Source organism: Micromesistius poutassou (genome assembly GCF_964030765.1).
Source record: "Micromesistius poutassou genome assembly, chromosome: 17".
NCBI classification, from domain to species: domain Eukaryota; kingdom Metazoa; phylum Chordata; class Actinopteri; order Gadiformes; family Gadidae; genus Micromesistius; species Micromesistius poutassou.
In genome coordinates, this window is record NC_140287.1 from 9,426,440 (window position 1) to 9,444,265 (window position 17,826).

General features: G+C 41.6%; 3 protein-coding genes across 4 annotated transcripts in view; 1 reads left to right on the plus strand and 2 right to left on the minus strand.

Moving 5' to 3' along the window:
* ttll5 (tubulin tyrosine ligase-like family, member 5) overlaps window positions 1–2,354 on the minus strand; it is a gene marked incomplete at its 3' end in the record, with an annotated part of 41,248 nt that extends 38,894 nt beyond the window's left edge. Inside the window, exons 1-4 of the mRNA XM_084481726.1 lie at window positions 2,304–2,354; window positions 1,931–2,068; window positions 469–575; window positions 176–258 (exon numbers count right to left, since the gene is read on the minus strand). Of these exons, the coding sequence (XP_084337852.1) occupies window positions 176–258; window positions 469–575; window positions 1,931–1,989 (249 nt within the window). The 5' untranslated portion in view covers window positions 1,990–2,068; window positions 2,304–2,354. The remainder of the gene's footprint in view (window positions 1–175; window positions 259–468; window positions 576–1,930; window positions 2,069–2,303) is intronic.
* A 241-nt stretch (window positions 2,355–2,595) lies between these two features.
* erg28 (ergosterol biosynthesis 28 homolog) lies at window positions 2,596–4,434 on the plus strand. Its single transcript, XM_084481856.1, has 5 exons — window positions 2,596–2,697; window positions 2,937–3,092; window positions 3,488–3,578; window positions 3,704–3,822; window positions 3,970–4,434. The coding sequence occupies exons 2-5, from the start codon at window positions 2,957–2,959 to the stop codon at window positions 4,056–4,058; spliced, it is 435 nt and encodes a 144-aa protein (XP_084337982.1). The 5' UTR covers window positions 2,596–2,697; window positions 2,937–2,956; the 3' UTR covers window positions 4,059–4,434.
* A 91-nt stretch (window positions 4,435–4,525) lies between these two features.
* On the minus strand, window positions 4,526–17,482 carry flvcr2a (FLVCR choline and putative heme transporter 2a). 2 transcript variants are annotated; one of them, XM_084481854.1, is made up of 12 exons: window positions 17,448–17,482; window positions 15,489–16,226; window positions 13,987–14,128; window positions 12,576–12,716; window positions 11,641–11,708; window positions 11,129–11,232; window positions 10,137–10,247; window positions 9,840–9,945; window positions 8,292–8,403; window positions 7,896–7,960; window positions 6,705–6,824; window positions 4,526–5,661 (listed from the first exon to the last, which is right to left on the minus strand). In XM_084481854.1, the coding sequence occupies exons 2-11, from the start codon at window positions 16,047–16,049 to the stop codon at window positions 6,729–6,731; spliced, it is 1,506 nt and encodes a 501-aa protein (XP_084337980.1). In that variant the 5' UTR covers window positions 16,050–16,226; window positions 17,448–17,482; the 3' UTR covers window positions 4,526–5,661; window positions 6,705–6,728. The 2 variants fall into 2 exon arrangements, with proteins under 2 accessions (XP_084337980.1, XP_084337981.1); XM_084481855.1 differs by lacking the exon at window positions 6,705–6,824.
* Between the last annotated feature and the right edge of the window lie 344 nt (window positions 17,483–17,826).

Here is a 17,826-nt window from a genome sequence, read left to right on the forward strand (position 1 = left end):
GTTGATTTATAATTTTATTTTGAAATAGCCTACAAACAAACACATAAACAGATTGCCGAGCTTACGGGCACACACATGCACTACACACACAGACACACAGACACACACACACACACACACACACACACACAAAAGGTCAACATAACATGATGTTTTAATATGGAAAGAACATAACCTCATTGAATCCATGGTTTGTCAGTATTCCTCTGACTAGGCGACTTTCTGTGCGAACAATCTTGAAGGCCATGTTATATCGCTCTGTAGTAAACAACACAAAAAACACAACAAGCAACAAACACATTGCCATTTCACTTAATTGATAAAAACATGCTGCATATGTGGGCCCTCAAATAGAGCATAGATTCTCATAGTTTGAGATAGTGTGTATGTGTGTGTGTTTATGTGTGTGCGTGTGTGCGTGTGTGTGTGTGTGTGTGTGTGTGTGTGTGTGTGTGTGTATGTGTGTACCTCCGATAGAGCATAGATTCCCATCTTTAGAGATAATGGCCTCGGCGCAGAACACCAGGACTGGGATCCTCCTACTAAGGCCACTCCAGGCGATGCAAGGATGGTCTCTGAGAGATAAAGAGGCACATCTATAAACAACTTCCTGTTCGAACAAATCAAGAGACACACAAGCAAGCAAAACCCAGAAGACCAGAATAATAATCAATAGTAAAAAATGACACCTTGAGATGAATTGTATTTAATGTTATGTTTACAGTCATGAGTAATTGAGAGGTGGAGAACACATGAGTAGGAAGCTCACCCAATACATAGATTTTCACATATTGATTGATAGCAGAACAACACACTGTTTCAGAAGGTTCTGAGGGCCACCTCGTTATCTTAGGATACATGATAGTTCTAGATGCAGGAGCTATGAGATGGGAAGCTGCTCTTAAAGACACGACTTTCCTGTTATAAAATAAGCAAGGTTTGACCTTGCGTGTGCGTGTATGTGTGTGCGCGCATGTGTGTGTGTGTGTGTGTGTGTGTGTGTGTGTGTGTGTGCGTGTGTGTGTGTGACAAAATGGCACCTGACACACAAAGCACACACAAAGCAAGGTATTCTGATTGCTCTAGTGTTTTGACAGGAGCTGCTCAAAATAGCTCTTCAGTGATAGGCTAAAGTATGTCAAAATTAAAGGATGCTGTCTTTTTACTTTTATTCAAATAAATAAGATTGTAATAGTGTATTGCCCAGACACAACAAATCCACAGAAATCACGCATATCCAGAGAAAAATTTAAAAGACCAATTGCTCCAACACAATGTCATGATGTACAGGATAATGTGGTTGGCTGCATCACCTCAGCTTAAGAAGGGTAATCAATTATGCAAAATGAATGCTTGTGGACGTCTTTAATGGGTTGCTCTAAGGTGCCATCAATAATACAGGGTCACGACACTAATGTAACCATGCCCTCTGCAGCCATCATGTTCCATTAAGAGTTAAGAACATTACAATCGTTTTGTTATGTCTGGTTGCTCAAAGACAGACACTCAAACAATAATGAATAAATTGCTCAATCGTTTATAACTGTTTATAACATGAGGACTTGCACAGCAGAATGGGTTGTTTTCAAACAAAAATAATATTGATATCATATTTTGAAGGCAATAACTAATATGATAATGATATGGTTTTATACCCTGATTTAATCAAATTAAAATTAATACTATTAGCACTGCCACTACTTCTACTTCTACTACTACTACTACTACTACATATGTGAGGCTATATAAAAGTGTTTGGGTTTAGGGAACATTATCTAGCCATCATAATGTTTGCCCTTAATCTCATGAAGCAGCCCAATTATTATGAGTTCAACCAAGGGACTATTTTCGATGTCATGTAATAACCCACAGGAGGAGGTGAATCACAACCGTTTGAACTATTGCAAATCTTATCAGCGCCTTCACTCACTCCTGCTCATCCTCCAGGTAGGACTCTGAATCCTCTTCATCCCTGACCACAGATGGCATTTCTTCAAAGTGCCGGAAGAGCTGCGAGGTGAAAAGCTTTGTGGAGTCCGGCACCTCGGCTTACCATGGCATCTCAGACCTGCAAATAGATCAACGCCAAATCCGAACTGTTATGGTCACAATTCCAACTCTGGCATCACATTGTCAGACACCAGGTAACAAGCATTAGCTAAAAGGTAGCCAGTATTAAATGTCAAGGCTTATATTTGTATGAATATAGTTTACATGTGGGTTGCTTTAGCGGGTTTATGTCAGCCTTGTGAACGGTTATGGTTCGGGTTGTCCTCGGTTATCATGTCTTTGTAATTACATACCGAACATGCGAGGATAAACATGAATCTATCTCGAAGAGGGCAGCCTAGTTGGCCATCCCGGCTAAGCTTCCTGGTAACTACAGCAACTGAGCAGCGAAGTGAAGGCGCGTGCGCATCTCAGATACGTTGTGGGCGGAACCACAACGGCCCGTACGCCAGGTGATCGCTAGTGGTGTGCAGTGATTGGCTGGATGATGAAACAAGGCGGGACCAAATAACGAACGTCCCTTCTATGAATGGGGCGACGCCATGACGCTATTTTACGGACATTCTCATTGGACGAATTCAACGTTGAAGATTGACAGCTCTGTCCGTGCAACACAACATTTCATATCACATCATTCTTCACATTTCTATGACATGGGGACATTGTAACGCGTCGACAAGTAAACAGGTAATGTAATCTATCCTTGTTCGTATTTAGCATGGATATCTCCATGTGTATGTATCTCTAAATACACTGAGCACGCCAAATTGTTTGATAAGTCCATGTTATACTTCCAATGGTTCAGTTGAATGCAATGTTTCTTTACATTAGCTCCACATATAAACATAAGCAGATCGGTAAACATTATTAGTATTTCGTTTGTCTTTAAAAGGTTGCACATTTGACACAGAACTCTCGTCCCACAGGTATATCGTATTCGCCAGTCATGATGAGTAAATTCATGAACGTGTTGAGGAGCTGGCTGCTGATGGTGTCGCTCATCGCCATGGGGAACACCGTGCAGAGCTTCAGGGACCACAGCTTCCTGTCGGAGAAACTTTACACAGGGACGCCACAGTTTGGTGAGAAACGTGCTTTGTCTTTTTAGCAGTTAAAATAAAAATGTGCATATATGTATATATGTATTTGTGTAAATATATATAAATATATCTGTTTATATATGTATTTGTGTACATAGGGCCTATGTGTATGCGTACACACACACACACACACACATATGTATGTATGTATGTATGTATGTATGTATGTATGTATGTATGTATGTATGTATGTATGTATGTATGTATGTATGTATGTATGTATGTGTGTGTGTATATATATGTATATATGGTATGTAGTTATAAGTTAGGTACTACATACCCAATAGGGTACAAACCAATATACACCTACAAAGGTTTACCCATTTCTAATGATGATTATTGTGATTATTTTTAATCTTGTTTGTTTCCCAATCTAGTGAATGGTCTTCAAGCACGAACATTTGGAATCTGGACATTACTAGCATCTATTATACGCTGTGCGTGTGCCATCGACATCCACAATAAAACGTAAGATATTGACCAATTAACAGCCTACAGAAGTCTACTCTGTCTGTTGATATACTGTATTTGAAATTATCTTGAACTCAGATCAAATCGAAATAAAACCTAAAACCTTGCCTTGATTCTGCCAGGCTCTACCACATCACCTTGTGGACCTTTGTGCTGGCGTTGGGTCACTTCCTGTCTGAAGCCTTCATCTACAAAACTGCTCCTGTCACCATAGGAGTGATGGCACCTCTAATTGTCGCTAGTGAGTTCTTTGTTATACTGCATTACCACCGCAATGTTTTTTTTCTCCCAAGATGCAATGTGCACTTTAAGTAGTGCATTACTCCTAACTAACTTTGAGGTATTTAATGAGAATAAACTTGATATATCTTTGGTTGTTTCTCTCAAGGCGTTTCTATTGTGGGGATGCTGATCGGATACCAGTGTATTTCCGAACACCAGGAAGAAGTTACAGTGCGACAGAAGAAGCGGAATTAAATAAACACGTGGAATATGTCCCGCCAACTCACGCCCTAGTTACTGCTTTAAGCCTCAGAACAGGACTCTCAGTTCAAAGTCAGACTGGGGACAGGTTGCATAATGGATTTAATTATATTTTACTTTATCCACAGGTTTGGTATTGTATTGTGATGGAATATCAATATCATCCACTTGTTAAAAAAAAAACATTGGTACATTTTACTATATTTAACAATTCCAGTTTTAGGGAATGTCATGTTTATGCAATTCCATTGGCTTTCTTTAAACCATATTTATGGGAGCACAAAAAATGTTGCCATCTGTTGACCGCTTGTTTGAAGGGTAATGAGAAATATAAGCTCTTGATGTAGATTATAGAATATTCACCAATAAACCTTTTGATGACCAGTTTCATTATGGTTGTATTATTGATTTTATTTCATACTTTATGAAAACAAGTAACTTCACCAATCACCAATATATTACATAAAATGCATCCACTGTAAATTATTAAACAGTTGCTTGATGCAAGTTGTCTTTTCATTATCATATGATGCATGTAAGCAGGTTTACAATGCATATTTCCCACGCATCCACACCAGCATATTTAAACAATAGTAAACACAGACTTAGGTTTCACCTTTAAAATGTTGTCAGATGCACGGGGCTAGCCCGCTGATTGAAAGGTAATCAGAAAAATGTAATTGATTCATTTGAAGTGCTTGAAACAGCCATCACAGAAATGTCAGCGTTAAGAATACACATTCTTAACACAGAACTACCTTTATCAATGTAAAGAATTGAATATTCAGCAATTCAAAATGTCAGTAAAATATTAAAAACATTCACAAACAGTTAAAAAGATTAGAAAAATAATTTGGTAAGGAGCAGATAAAATAAGAGATCAAGAATAAATAAATACAATCCTTAATAAATGTGTCAACAGTACATTTCAAATTGCACTTGGCAACACTCCCAAATCAGCAGGACTAACACATAAAAAATAATCTGTGTGCAATTACAACTGCTGCAACTTTACATGACCAGCTTGTACACATTTGTCCTTGTGATACTGAACCCTGCTGTGGTCAAATTACATCCAGCATTGGGTAAGAGGGTCACCCTCTGGTTCCTATAAGGCTGAGATTGGTTGAGCCAACAAGCTATATCAACCAGTAGATAAAAGGCTTGGCTTCCACCAGTCCAGGGGTTTGCAGATAAGGAGGGAAACGTTGGTGAAATATGGAACCGTAAGCCTTTAGGGCGGGTACTTTTCTCAATGCCGAGGCCGAGTTTTACTCCGACTGCCTGATTGGATTATTTAGCAGCCATTGCTCGACACTTCACAAGTCCATACAGTATGATAGTTTTAGTATAAACACACACATCCAATCTTATTCAGTTTGCATGTGTTCCTCTTCACATGAGCATTTGGGGAAATCACCTTGCTGTTCAACTCGATTATGTTTGTGTATGTACCCGAGTATTCTTCATGCTGTCCGAGGCTGTGAAGAGCGTCTGACTCCTCAGACATGCCGTTTAGAACAAGCCTGCCTCACAACCTGTCCTCTTTCAGTGTCGCAGGATGAACGACGCCTTCGTCCGGGCTTGATTCCGATTTCTGTGAAATGTATGAAAGATTAGCATTACAAAATGAATATTTATCAAATAGTTCCCTATATCACACATACATGTAAATGTAAATAAATATTGACTTGCATTTTACATCAAAACATTAAGCTAATGTGCAGACTAATTAAAATGTACGACCTGGAAGCAATTAATCAACAGCCTTGAAAGCCGCAGAAAACAATTTCCACTGAGGTCAAAAACTTAATGAGTAATAGCTAAAATATTCAATGTGCCTTGATGTCCAGTTATAAGTAAAATGAGAAAATAATAAAAATGGATTTGCCCAAGCATGGTTCAAGTAGATGGATTGCACAGTTTCAACAGAGCACTGAATGGTGCATCGCACCATTTATCGCCTAACCATTTATCACATTATCAATTATATTGGGTTATGAGGTTAAATAAGGCTCTACGTGTTAAGATACTATCATCTGAGATGAATCGATCAATAAATCATTGATTGACTAAATCTAACTAAATAAGTCAAATCATGTACCCTACAGTGAGGCCTTAAGAGAATACTAATCAATCGGAACACCACATTAATGCACATGCATCACAAAAACCTCATAAATTAACATATCACTGCAGTCATTTAAACTGGATAAAGTACAGATCAGTAAAGATGTACATGACCTCACCAAAGAGATACCCCTGTGATTAATGAGATAAGATGTTTTTAATCCAAAACTATACAGAATACTAGCCTGACATCACCACACTGATTCACAAATACAAGTCTGGAACGGCTCAGTTCATTTTAGATTTCCAATGGGCTTTATCACTGGGCGCAGACCCCTGGCTAAACCCAAGACTTTACTTTGGAGTTAAAGTTACAAAGTGGAGAAAACTCCATGGAAAATAGTCATTACATCATTAAAAATGTATTCTTAGAATATGTATCTCATCAGAGTTGAACTGTGTTTATTATTTTTAGTATATTATAAAGATAAAGTGTCATTTGTTTTTGTGTGTATTTTTGAACATGTGGTCTTTTGTTTTGCTTCACCATCAGGTACCAGAAGGCCCTACCTGAGCGTATGTGTACGTTCTGTTTTAATGAGGCAGAGGGCTACTGTCATAAACGCTGTTGCTGAAGCCCCTGGATGATGTGGCCCCATACTCCTGCGCCGAACACACGGAACCTGTAGGCTGCAACCATAGCTGGGGATTCAGGCGCCAGCATCCACGGTGCCCTCTTCACCCTCTCATCAACCAACAAAACCCCATACCGCTATATACCATATGCTAACCACTATATACTATATTTTACCTGCTTACCCTTGGCTAACTACTTTATATCCTGTGCTACCAGCTATCATATATAGCTGCTAAATTATATAGAAGGTATATAGCCGTTAGCACAGGGTAAGCCTATATTGCAGTTAGCATATGGTATATAGCCTGTATACCATATGCTATCTGCCATAAATGCCTACCATGTGCTAATTACTATATACCACATAACAATTAGCACTTCCCATAAGTAGTTGTAACTTCAATTCAAGTCCTATTGTAGGAGAATAAATAACTTAGGTAAATCTATAATAACTTGAATTAAAACAGACAAAAGTATCCTTTCATTCAAAGAACAGGCAAATTTGTATTAGTGAGCCATCATTTTGTTTTAGTTCAGAATGTACTGCAACAGATAGGTGAACATTTTTAAGCGCATGCAAAGCGTGAATTAAATTCATTTAAAATGGTTGTGTTGTTAATGTTCATAGTTGATATTGCCCTGTTTAGTGGGGTCCCAGCAATATTATTAAATCAGATTTAGTTGTTGGCACCATTTAAAAAAACAACTAAACTAAGTATTTCCATTTCACGTTCAAATGTAATGTATGCAATATATGAAGTTAATTATGTAATATGTGTCTGTATTGCATATAATTATATAATGAAGCCTGTCGTCATAGAAGCCAGCCCAGAGAGCCTTCCGATGCCACTGAAGGCGGTCATGCCATCAGACAGCCATGCCATCAGGCAGCACACCTCCTTTCAGAATTAAGTGTCTGCTACAATAGAGCCACAAAGTATGCAGCCATGCAACAGGGCAGCCCACCACCTCCACACGCCAACATGCACAGCGGAAGCACACACACACACACACACACACACACACACACACACACACACACACACACACACACACACACACACACACACACACACACACACACACACACACACACACACACACACACACGGGGGTATACTTACGCTCCCCCTGTGTGTGTCACATGATGCATTGGCATTTTGCCGTCGAAGATCTGACTTAATGAATCCTGTTGTAAAAACACAATGCAGGCAATAAAAGAGTGAGTATTCATGGTTTTATAGCGTGATGGAATAGAAAACAGGTGAGAATCAGTGTCCATGTGAGGGAATTACACAACTTGAGGAAAATATGTTATAGGCTCAAAGGGAAAACCAGTAATAAAGAAATACCATCATTTAGCCACTAGGGGGCAACACAAGTACATGCCTGTAGTGAACAGATGCCACGTGTTAACTATGCATATATGGGCCTCAAAATCCTGATATTTAAAAGCACAATATATGTTTAAAAGACATGTTAGACAGAAAACAACTGTTAAGAAGTAAAGTGTGCTCTACCTGTCAGTATGGTCCCTATGAGTAGGAAGACACAGAGGAAGATGTTTCCAGCCAGCGTGCCCCATTTATCCATGATCTTTCCTTGGCTGATGGTGAAAATGATTCCAAACAGCTGGAGGGATATTTGTTCAAAGGTTACCATGAGAGACGAAACAACTTACTTTGTAAATCATTGGTCCCATCGACAGGTGCTTGACACTAGCAGAAGACCTTCAAAGTGGTGTCATCCTACGACAAACACAGTGGCCGTCATAAACCCAAGGCTCAATCCCAATCCCCCCCTAGCCAAAGTCTCATGCCAAGCTGAGCAATGCTCGGCTTGTGCAAGACTTGAGGTATGATGGGTCACAGAACAGAGCCTCTGCCTCTGCCATGGCAGTAGTCAGCAGAGGTCCAAAGCGGTCTGATTTTGCGTGGTCAGTGCCTTTTAATCGGAGCGGCCCCAAGCAGGCTCCTCTCTGTATCGTATGACTAGACTACAGATTGGGCTGATATCTACTACCCATGTTCTGCTAGGAGGAGCTGTTGAGTGAGACATGCGTTTGTCCAACGAGGAGGACCTCAGAGCTATTGCTCATTACACTAATTACACTTAACCTTCAGCAGTTTTGCGTTCTCGTCTGTACTTATGTACTTGCGTTCTCGTGAAACGTCATCAGTCGTAGCCCAAGTACTGTTCCAATTCCAAGTACGCAAGTACGCGAGAACAGTCGTAAAACCAGGAAGTGTTCTCGATGCGTTCTCAATGAGGCCGTTCTACCGAGGATGCATCGGAGGTAACTTGTGTGAACTTGGGACCGTTAAATATCCCAGGATGCATTTCGCATTCCCATGTTTTAAAGTATGTAAGCTATAATAATAGGCTATATGTAGGAACATTTTACATATATAACAAAAATGTAGGCCTATTCATTCAAAATATTGACATACTATTTTAAAATTAAAGAGGCTGGGGTTTTGTTTTATATAATTTGTTTATATTGTATATGTCGCTGATAGAGGAAACCCATCGCAACGGCAACGAAAATCCCGGTCGGATCCATCCGATCGTGCGTGCGTGTGCACGTGCGTGCATGTGTGCGTGTGTGCTTCTATTATAATCTGTGTAATTTCTCGCTCCTTCGTAATTATTATATCAATAGTCTACTCTCTAACTACATAGGCATTTAGGCACGCGCATCTGTACCCTACATATAAAAAGTTGTGTGTATATAAATACACACGACAAGCATATCTTTTCATTTATATTCATTCAAAATATTTACATACCATTTTTAAATGAAAGAGGCTGGGGCTTAGTTTTATATAATTTGTTTATATTGTTCAGTAGTATATGCCTACATGAGGCCGTAAAGCAGTTAACAGAGCTGAGGTGGTGACGTCCGCTGCTGTTCCAATTGCAGGTGCGTACTCGCGTCCTCGGAAGTCTGTACTTAGAAGTCCGGACTTGCCAAGTACGTACTTCCAAGTCCGCGAGTCCGTAGTTCGCGTACTTGGTATTGAGAAACGGCCAATGAGTCACTCCCCCCACCCCAAACACACACTGACCTGAGCAGAACAGTTGAGGAGGCCTGAGGAGGTGCCCTCAGACTCTGGGTAGGTCAGCTCCACAGCAAACTCAAACCCCAGAGGCAGGTATCCCGTCATGAAGAACCTGCATTATCCCGGGTCAAAGACAACTTATTACAAGAGGTTGTCCCTCTGGCTTGTGCCAGGTCAGGGCTTTATATCAATGTAGGTGACCAGTGTGTTGTCTGTCACACAGCAGGACTGTGTCCTACATGCCAGTAGACCAAAATAAACAACAGGATGCCGTCACCATGGTGACCGTTTATCAGTACGTACCCTAGAATGGCGGCGGTCAGAAACACGACCCACAGGTGGCCCAGATTCAGGGTGAAGGAGTAGACTAGCATCCCAATGAAGGTGAGGAGATACACGGCGAACGTGGTTTGTCTGGAGAAGAAAGGTAGAGAAAACCAAACGTTGCTTTGAGTAGAGCCGTTTCATAATGCTGAATATTACAATTCAAACCATCTTGAATCACACATCACCGCTTTCTTTTAATACATTTTATTCAAACTATATCTTACATTTGAGAAAAAGTTTGCATGACAAATTCTGCATTGAAAAAAAGCATGACAGATATCCATCTATCTATATTGTTTTGTGTATTAAACGTTTCACGGATGCTTTTAGAAAAGATAAGTGGTTAGGAATGCCAGCCGCGCAGGTGACTGAGGTTTGAGTTGCACTGCTTCCTTCATCTGAGAATATACCTTCCATCTAGCCAAGAGCGTTCCTAACAGCCGTCAGCTTCAATGAGTGAGGAGCCACATCAGACACAGACTGGCGGCTTTGTAGAAAAAGCTTTCATTTATAGAGACGTCTCGAAACAAGCTTCTTCATCGACTGTGTCAAGTGAAGACCTGACCTTGAGGATGAAGACCTGACCTTGAGGAGGAAGCAATGCACTTCATGATATTTTAAGCTGGCTAAAGGTCATTAGAGGTCAAATCCTCTGATGTAGATACTGAATCTTTCCTATAAAAACCTTTGGGGCCAGCTATGCGTAGCTTTGACATGCTATGGTGTTAGGCAAAGGGGATCTGGCATAGCAAAGTTACTGGAAAGTTAACTACAGTTAATTAATTTAGCCTCATATGCATAAGCAGGTCTTGAGACTTAGAATAGAGCATTGTGTGCACAAGTTAACTGTGTTTGTTCATTTTCCACCTCTGAAACCATTGTTTGTCTGTGCTAGAGCAAACAGCATACATCCACCTACCCGTCTGAGAGTCGTTTAGCCTCAGAGTTCATCAAGGTAAACCTCTTACTTGTAGGTCTTGGTTTTGTCCATCCATATTCCACAGATAAGGGACCCCGCCATGCCGGTGATGACAATCGTCAATCCAATTCTACCAGCATTCACCTCTTCACCCTAGAACAGAAACCTGAGGTAAACTCATGGCCTTCATCATCTTATCAGGAATGACCTGGTTTGTCATGCGTTAACTGGTGCTTGGGTCAAACGCCCGACGCATCTCACAGTCGTATATAAGTTATTTATTAAATCTGTTTGTCTACCAGAGATAAATAACCCAGGCAGGATACTGCTTTTTTTGAGGCACAATGTTGACATGGAGCATAGCATTAACCAAAGAATACTTCTGCTAATTACATTAACAAAGTCACCAAAAGATATACAAATATCAAGGGATCACATTATCAAGAACTCCCTAAATCCATCTATTACACCAATTGCTTGATCAGCCGGTCCAAGTCCATCAAAGCACAGACTTGAATAAACATGGAGATGGAGATGGTGGCAGTGGGAGCTGGAACTCACCGGGTATTGCTCGATGATCATTCGGTTGAGCAGCGTGGACCCAGAGTAGAAGCAGCCCACGTTCAGCCCTGCAAAGACCAAAGACAACACCATCTTACCAGTTCCATTATCCATTCTCTCAAACGGATGGGGTCTGTGTATTCTAGTTGTCTAGCTTATGTTTATTGTTGTTGTCATAGAAAATGCATAGTTCTTTGTCCAAAGTATCAACTTGTTGAATTGTTTTGACAAACCTCTGTAGCCTGTATTTTACTAAAGTAACTCAGATGAAACCCAAGTGAAGGACTGAAAACATTTTTATTGCACTATTGCTCTTATAATTATAATAATTGTTACTGCTTCTATTCTGTTTATTAAGATTTATATGTGCTTAAATTGTACTGTGTTTTATAGATATCATGTCTGGTTTGCTGCCGCTAGGCCGGGTAGCCAGATCAAAATAATTGTAGTACCGTATATTTGTATATGACGTGTGCCAATAAATAATCTTAAATCTAAGCTTAAATATAAAATATAAAATAAAATGCATCTCTCAAAACAGCTGATAATTACTTTCTGACATTACCATATTATGTTATTATCAGCTGTCTTGTGGTCTGTATAAACATCTACAGGAACAATGCAAACCGGACTATAAATCTACAGCGTACCTTTGGTCTAATTAGACACATCACACCGCTTCACTGAGAAAGTGACACAGAGCCTTAAGTCACATGATGTCAAGTTGTTTTTTCAATGATGATCAATAATAATCCAAACTGTCATCTCTAACAAATAGCTTGATGGAGGATGTTTGGGACCCATCCTTACATGAACACCCCCCATAGCCTTACATACATTATTGTGTTCATGTTGATTTTTGATTGTGTTTATTGTCCGTCTGTCTGTCCTCTAACGCACACTCTGAACCAAGTTTAATAGAGAGAGAGGCCCACCGTAGGTGAGCACCAGGAGCATGAAGGACTTGTTGCAGAGCAGCCTCCCGATGGAGGCCGTGTAGGAGTACTGGTCCGGGGAGAGGCTCATGGCCTGGGCCTGGGCCTGGCTGGGGGGAAGCTCCGGCTTCTCCTGGAACACTGGAGGGGCCCACAACCACAAACATCATCTCTGTCCACGTGGAAACAACCTCCTCCACACACACGCAACACATCTGACAACATTTGGGCCCTTGTATGTATTTATTAAATTGTAGACCCAACTCATCAATATCACTGACACAAGACAAGTTTGTCCTCAGATGATCCCATCAAACTACACGTTCCTCTCTCTTCTTCACACACCAGGGAACCTCAATTACAGTACATGTTCACGGTCAATCACCAGTGTAAAGTTCATCTTTTGTGTCATTTCATTGTAATCACTGTGTTGCGCTACCAAGCATAAAAAAGGAGTTGAGCAGAGAGTGAGAGTATTTCCATTTCTAACTCGTATTGGCTATCCTTGCCTTTCCATGCCACTCTGAATTATTGAGTCGGTCATTTGAGTGTGACCGCAAGGAAGAACAAGCATTTCAACCTGTTGACTGTCTACATTTGAAGAGACAGGGACATATTTATCTATCTATATTTATCTATACACTATATCCCTCGTTGATGGAACAAGGCCCTGCTGGATGGGCATTAGTAAAAATATCTTTCCATTGAAGATCTACGAATTGCCCTAGAGCGTACTGGAGTAAGAGTCTGTCAGGGACCCACATCACTGCCAAAGTTCAGAGACAGTTGGAGCAGGAAACAATGTGTTTGGCCAGCATTTCCACAACGTTGTAAATGGAGATAGATATCTGTCTCTATTTTCGCTCAACAATCCATCAATGGGGTTAGGGTTAGGGTTAACCCAAACATGACCAAACAGAAACAAGACCTAACATAACCAAACCCAACCTTAATAACAGTCAACCGACACCGGCCTACTTTCTCAAGGTGCATTGTTACATTGGTGTGCTTCTCTGACTGCCAGTCAGTTCCACTCCCATGAGGAGGTGAGAGCAGTGAGGTGACTGAGCCTAGAGTGCTGAGCGAAGATATGGCCAGGAGCAGCAATTACACCGATTACCACGGCTGCTGCTCACCCAGACGGTTGTTGACAACGATGCTCTGACAGTGTGAAACAGTGGGAGGACTGGTATGACGCATGTGCCTTTGCTTCTAGCCATACACAATCGCCATTGTAACAATTTAAGACACAAAGGGAAGCGTAATTTAATAACTTCATATTTTGTTTCCTACACCAGACTGGAGGGTAAAGGAATCAGAGACTGTCTGGACTGTGGGATCATTACAAAGTAAAGATAAATCAAGAATTGACTTGAATTGACGCTTTTCAGAATCTGCGCGGAGGACTTACCAATGACCACCAGGACGAAGATGACGGTGGCCACTCCAGCGGTGATGTAGAACATGACGCTGATGTGGTACGCCAGCTCCTCCACATCGTCCACATTGGGCACCAGGATGGGGGGCAACAGGAACCCGATGGCGATGCCCACCTTGGGGTGATGAGGGAAGAAGAAAATGTGTTGATTTAACAAAGTATCCACACACACACACACACACACACACACACACACACACACACACACACACACACACACACACACACACACACACACACACACACACACACACACACACACACACACACACACACACACACACCTCAAAGCATTCTTTAAGTGCCATTCAGCCGGTGCGTGTTACAGAAAAAATGCATGCGTTATGTTTTATTAATCTTAAAGAGTATATAAAGTACAAAGGAAGAGACCGTTGAAGGTCATCAGGGTTGCACTGCAAACTCCTTTCGCGTTCTGCAAGGGTCTTTCCCTGATACAAATTAGAAAAACGTGGGACGAGATTGCAGCTAAATAGCCCACATAGTTTAGACAATCTCTCCTTCTACGCCACACATTACAACTCAACCACTTCTCGAGGCAAATCTGCTGAGGAACTGTTATTCTGCATTTAAAAAAAATTCTCTGGCCCGAGATGTAGGTCACCCGTTGTGAACAACACACCACCCTCTCAATATGAACAGTTCAACCACCTCCCAGCTCGGGATGTAGTAATGTTCAGTTCAGTTAAGCAAGGAACACAGGGCTCTCCTTGGATCACTGAGATGGACACTTGTAGCGTGCATTCACCCAAGCCAAAGAAGCGTGATCGGTAGGAAACAGAGGTTTGAGTAGTGAAAGTCGGTTGTCGTGGCTCCCCAAAACCTAATTAGAATAAAGATACCGCTTACTGAAATCTGGATAAAGTAAACAAATCTCCCCCACTGCCAAAATAAAATCCCAACGCGACTGATAAACAAAGCAGACATTTACATAAAGCTTTTTGTGGATTTAGTGATGCTCATTTCACAAACCCATCATAAAAGTTTCTCCCTTGACATGTTTGAGGAAGACTCACAAAGTAGAAACTAAACATAACAAAGTGCATTGTGACATCTTTCTATGATGGGAGGGCCACTGGCTGTAATTTGTGCTCTTCCAATTGTTACCCAAGCAGAGAGAGAGAGAGATTCACTTCTGGAAGCCCAGTGATAAACAGCTTGTAGTAACAGAAGGAAGAAATTAGCTTTTGCAAGAGAAAAAGCATTCAAGGAAAGCGATCATGCATTTAGGAGGGCCCATGGGGGCATAGAAAAGATCCCTAAAGTGTTCGCAAAGCATTGCTGTTAGAAATTGTGCTGAGCCCTATCCCGCACACAACACACCCACAGTAAACTATCGTGCAAAGCATTTCTCATACACACCGCCTCAAAAGATTACAACAGTAGGTTGAGGTGAACACAAACACGCAAAAGTTGGCATGCGGCTCTTTGAGCCCAGTGGGTAAACAACGACAGACCTGGTTCCCCAAAACACCAATGGAACAGGCGGTGGAAACCTCCTGTTGGCCAAACCACAAGGAGGCCAGTCTGGACGGGATGCCCAGGAGGAACACCGTGCCCACCGAACACACAAACTGTCCCAAGAAGGTGACGGCAAACATGTTGGGGTGGGCCGTGCCCGTCTTGATCCAGGCCCCGATGCAGTTGAAGGCCGAGCCCACCACCACCACATCCCGGAGCCCGTGGTTGTCCAGGAACCAGGTGACGGGCAGGATGAGTGGGATGTAGGTGAGGAAGTAGATCATGGACAGCCAGTCGACGCAGACGGCGTCCACACCGTAGAAACGCACAAAGATGTTGCTGATGATGCCGTACTGAAGCCACATGAAGGCGTTGCTCATGGAGAACACGCCGAAGACGAGGAGCATGAGCCAGCGTCGTTTGTACAGCCGGGTCTCCATGAGGGGGAAGAGAGGAGAGCCGTCCGGGGCAGAGGGCTCGGTGGATAGGCCATCCTCCTCATCCTCCTCCTCCACCTCCAGCTGGTGGTAATGTCCCACCTGGTTTCCTCGCTGCATTTTCACAGGGTGAGAGTCTCCTGGGAATTACCATCCAACCAGTTTGGATGTTTGGATACTCGTTTGTCGAGAAGCACGCTATTCCTCCATTCTGTAGGGTGTTTTAGAAAGAAGTATCCTCTTGTTTGTGAGTTAGCTCACAAAAGGTGCTCCGGAACACGACTCCCTGAATAATAACTGTGGATTAATTCAGGGAAATAGTTTAAATACAGCATGTGGTGTTCCAACAAGCCAACCCTGTTTCGCCCTGACACACTTGACCAGTGTTCTTCACTGTGTCCTCACGTAAGTCATGTGACAAAATAATGGTGGAACTTGCATCTCTAGAGACTCCCACCTTCTTTTCTAGGTTGCACTACTCAAGAACACCGGGTGTATATAACTCAACTTTTACGATTTAACTATGGTAACTATGATTCTTTATTATGAGAATGGCAATTATGGGGGGAAGCAAAGGTGACCACATGAAAGAGGAACAAAAGTCCACTGGCAATAATTCTCCAGACTGCAGGGTCATCAGAAATATATGCTGAAGAAGACTAAAAAAATATTTGCAAATATAGTTCTTTAGGCGAGAGAAACAAACTATTTTGACTACTTAAGAATGTTCATGTTCTCTCACACTCGTAGTGGGAGATAAATGTGTGATAGGAAGTGTCATAGGCCTGTATGATATAGGATGATAGGTCCTAAGTCATGAAAAAACTAACTTTACAACTTTCTTCCCTGTTGTTAATATGGGTTCTGCTATGTACAAGCTACATCATGTGTTTGTTACACTACTGAATGTCCAATCGATAAAAATAAAAATAAAAGATTTTTAAACTGCGATAGTATGCAAATTCACTTTCTATCTTCCGGCCGGTTACTTCCAAGAATGAGAGTGAAAAAAATAAAGCTATTTAGTTTCGCAGGAGAAACCAAGGAGACTCGCGTTCGGAAAAACCAAAGAGCATATCCTCTCACTTTACCAGTGAAAAGTTCACAATAAACTAAACATGGTAGCATCGGCATAGTTCGAAGCATCGAATCCCAAGGCATGTGACCATTATGATTCGTGTCTCTATAGTGTTAACGCTGTGCGTCCTGCAGCCTACAGCCTACAGAAAACCCGCAGAACAGCAGCGTCATTGTTTCTAACTAACACATTGCTTAAGTCAAGAGGTTTAAAAAAGTCACGATATGTTTTCCCCACCTACAAAACTGCCCAAACAAACCTCGATATTAGCTATTATAGACTTTCTATAAAGTTGTTTGAACACAACATCGAACCTAGACGTCGACAGCTGACTAACGCAATTTGATGCACTGTTTGAAGTCGGATTAGTCGGAGTGTGAACTCGATCAGATAAAAGTCCTCCGGAGTTGAGTGAGGGGAAAAATAGGAGCCTCACATACCTGGAGCCAGGAGCCTGACCGCCACTACAGCAACACTGAATACTCACGACGGCGGAACGCCCCGCACGTCATTTCCTTCACTAGCTTCACTCCAAAAATGCAGTGCGTGTTTTTTTTGTTTACACGCGACTGTGAGCGCTTGCACGCATGCGTGCATGTGCGCATGCGTGCGCGTGCGTGTGCGTGTGCGTGTGTGTGTGTGTGTGTGTGTGTGTGTCATAACACACTAACTCATACGCATCTACAGATAGGAGAAAAAGAGTTGCAACTCCATAAAGAGTCGGTTTGAGAAGAAAGACAAATTAAATAAATAAAATAATAGGTCGAATAGGATATTATATTCTATATTTTTTCTATAGATTAGCCTACATAATAAATT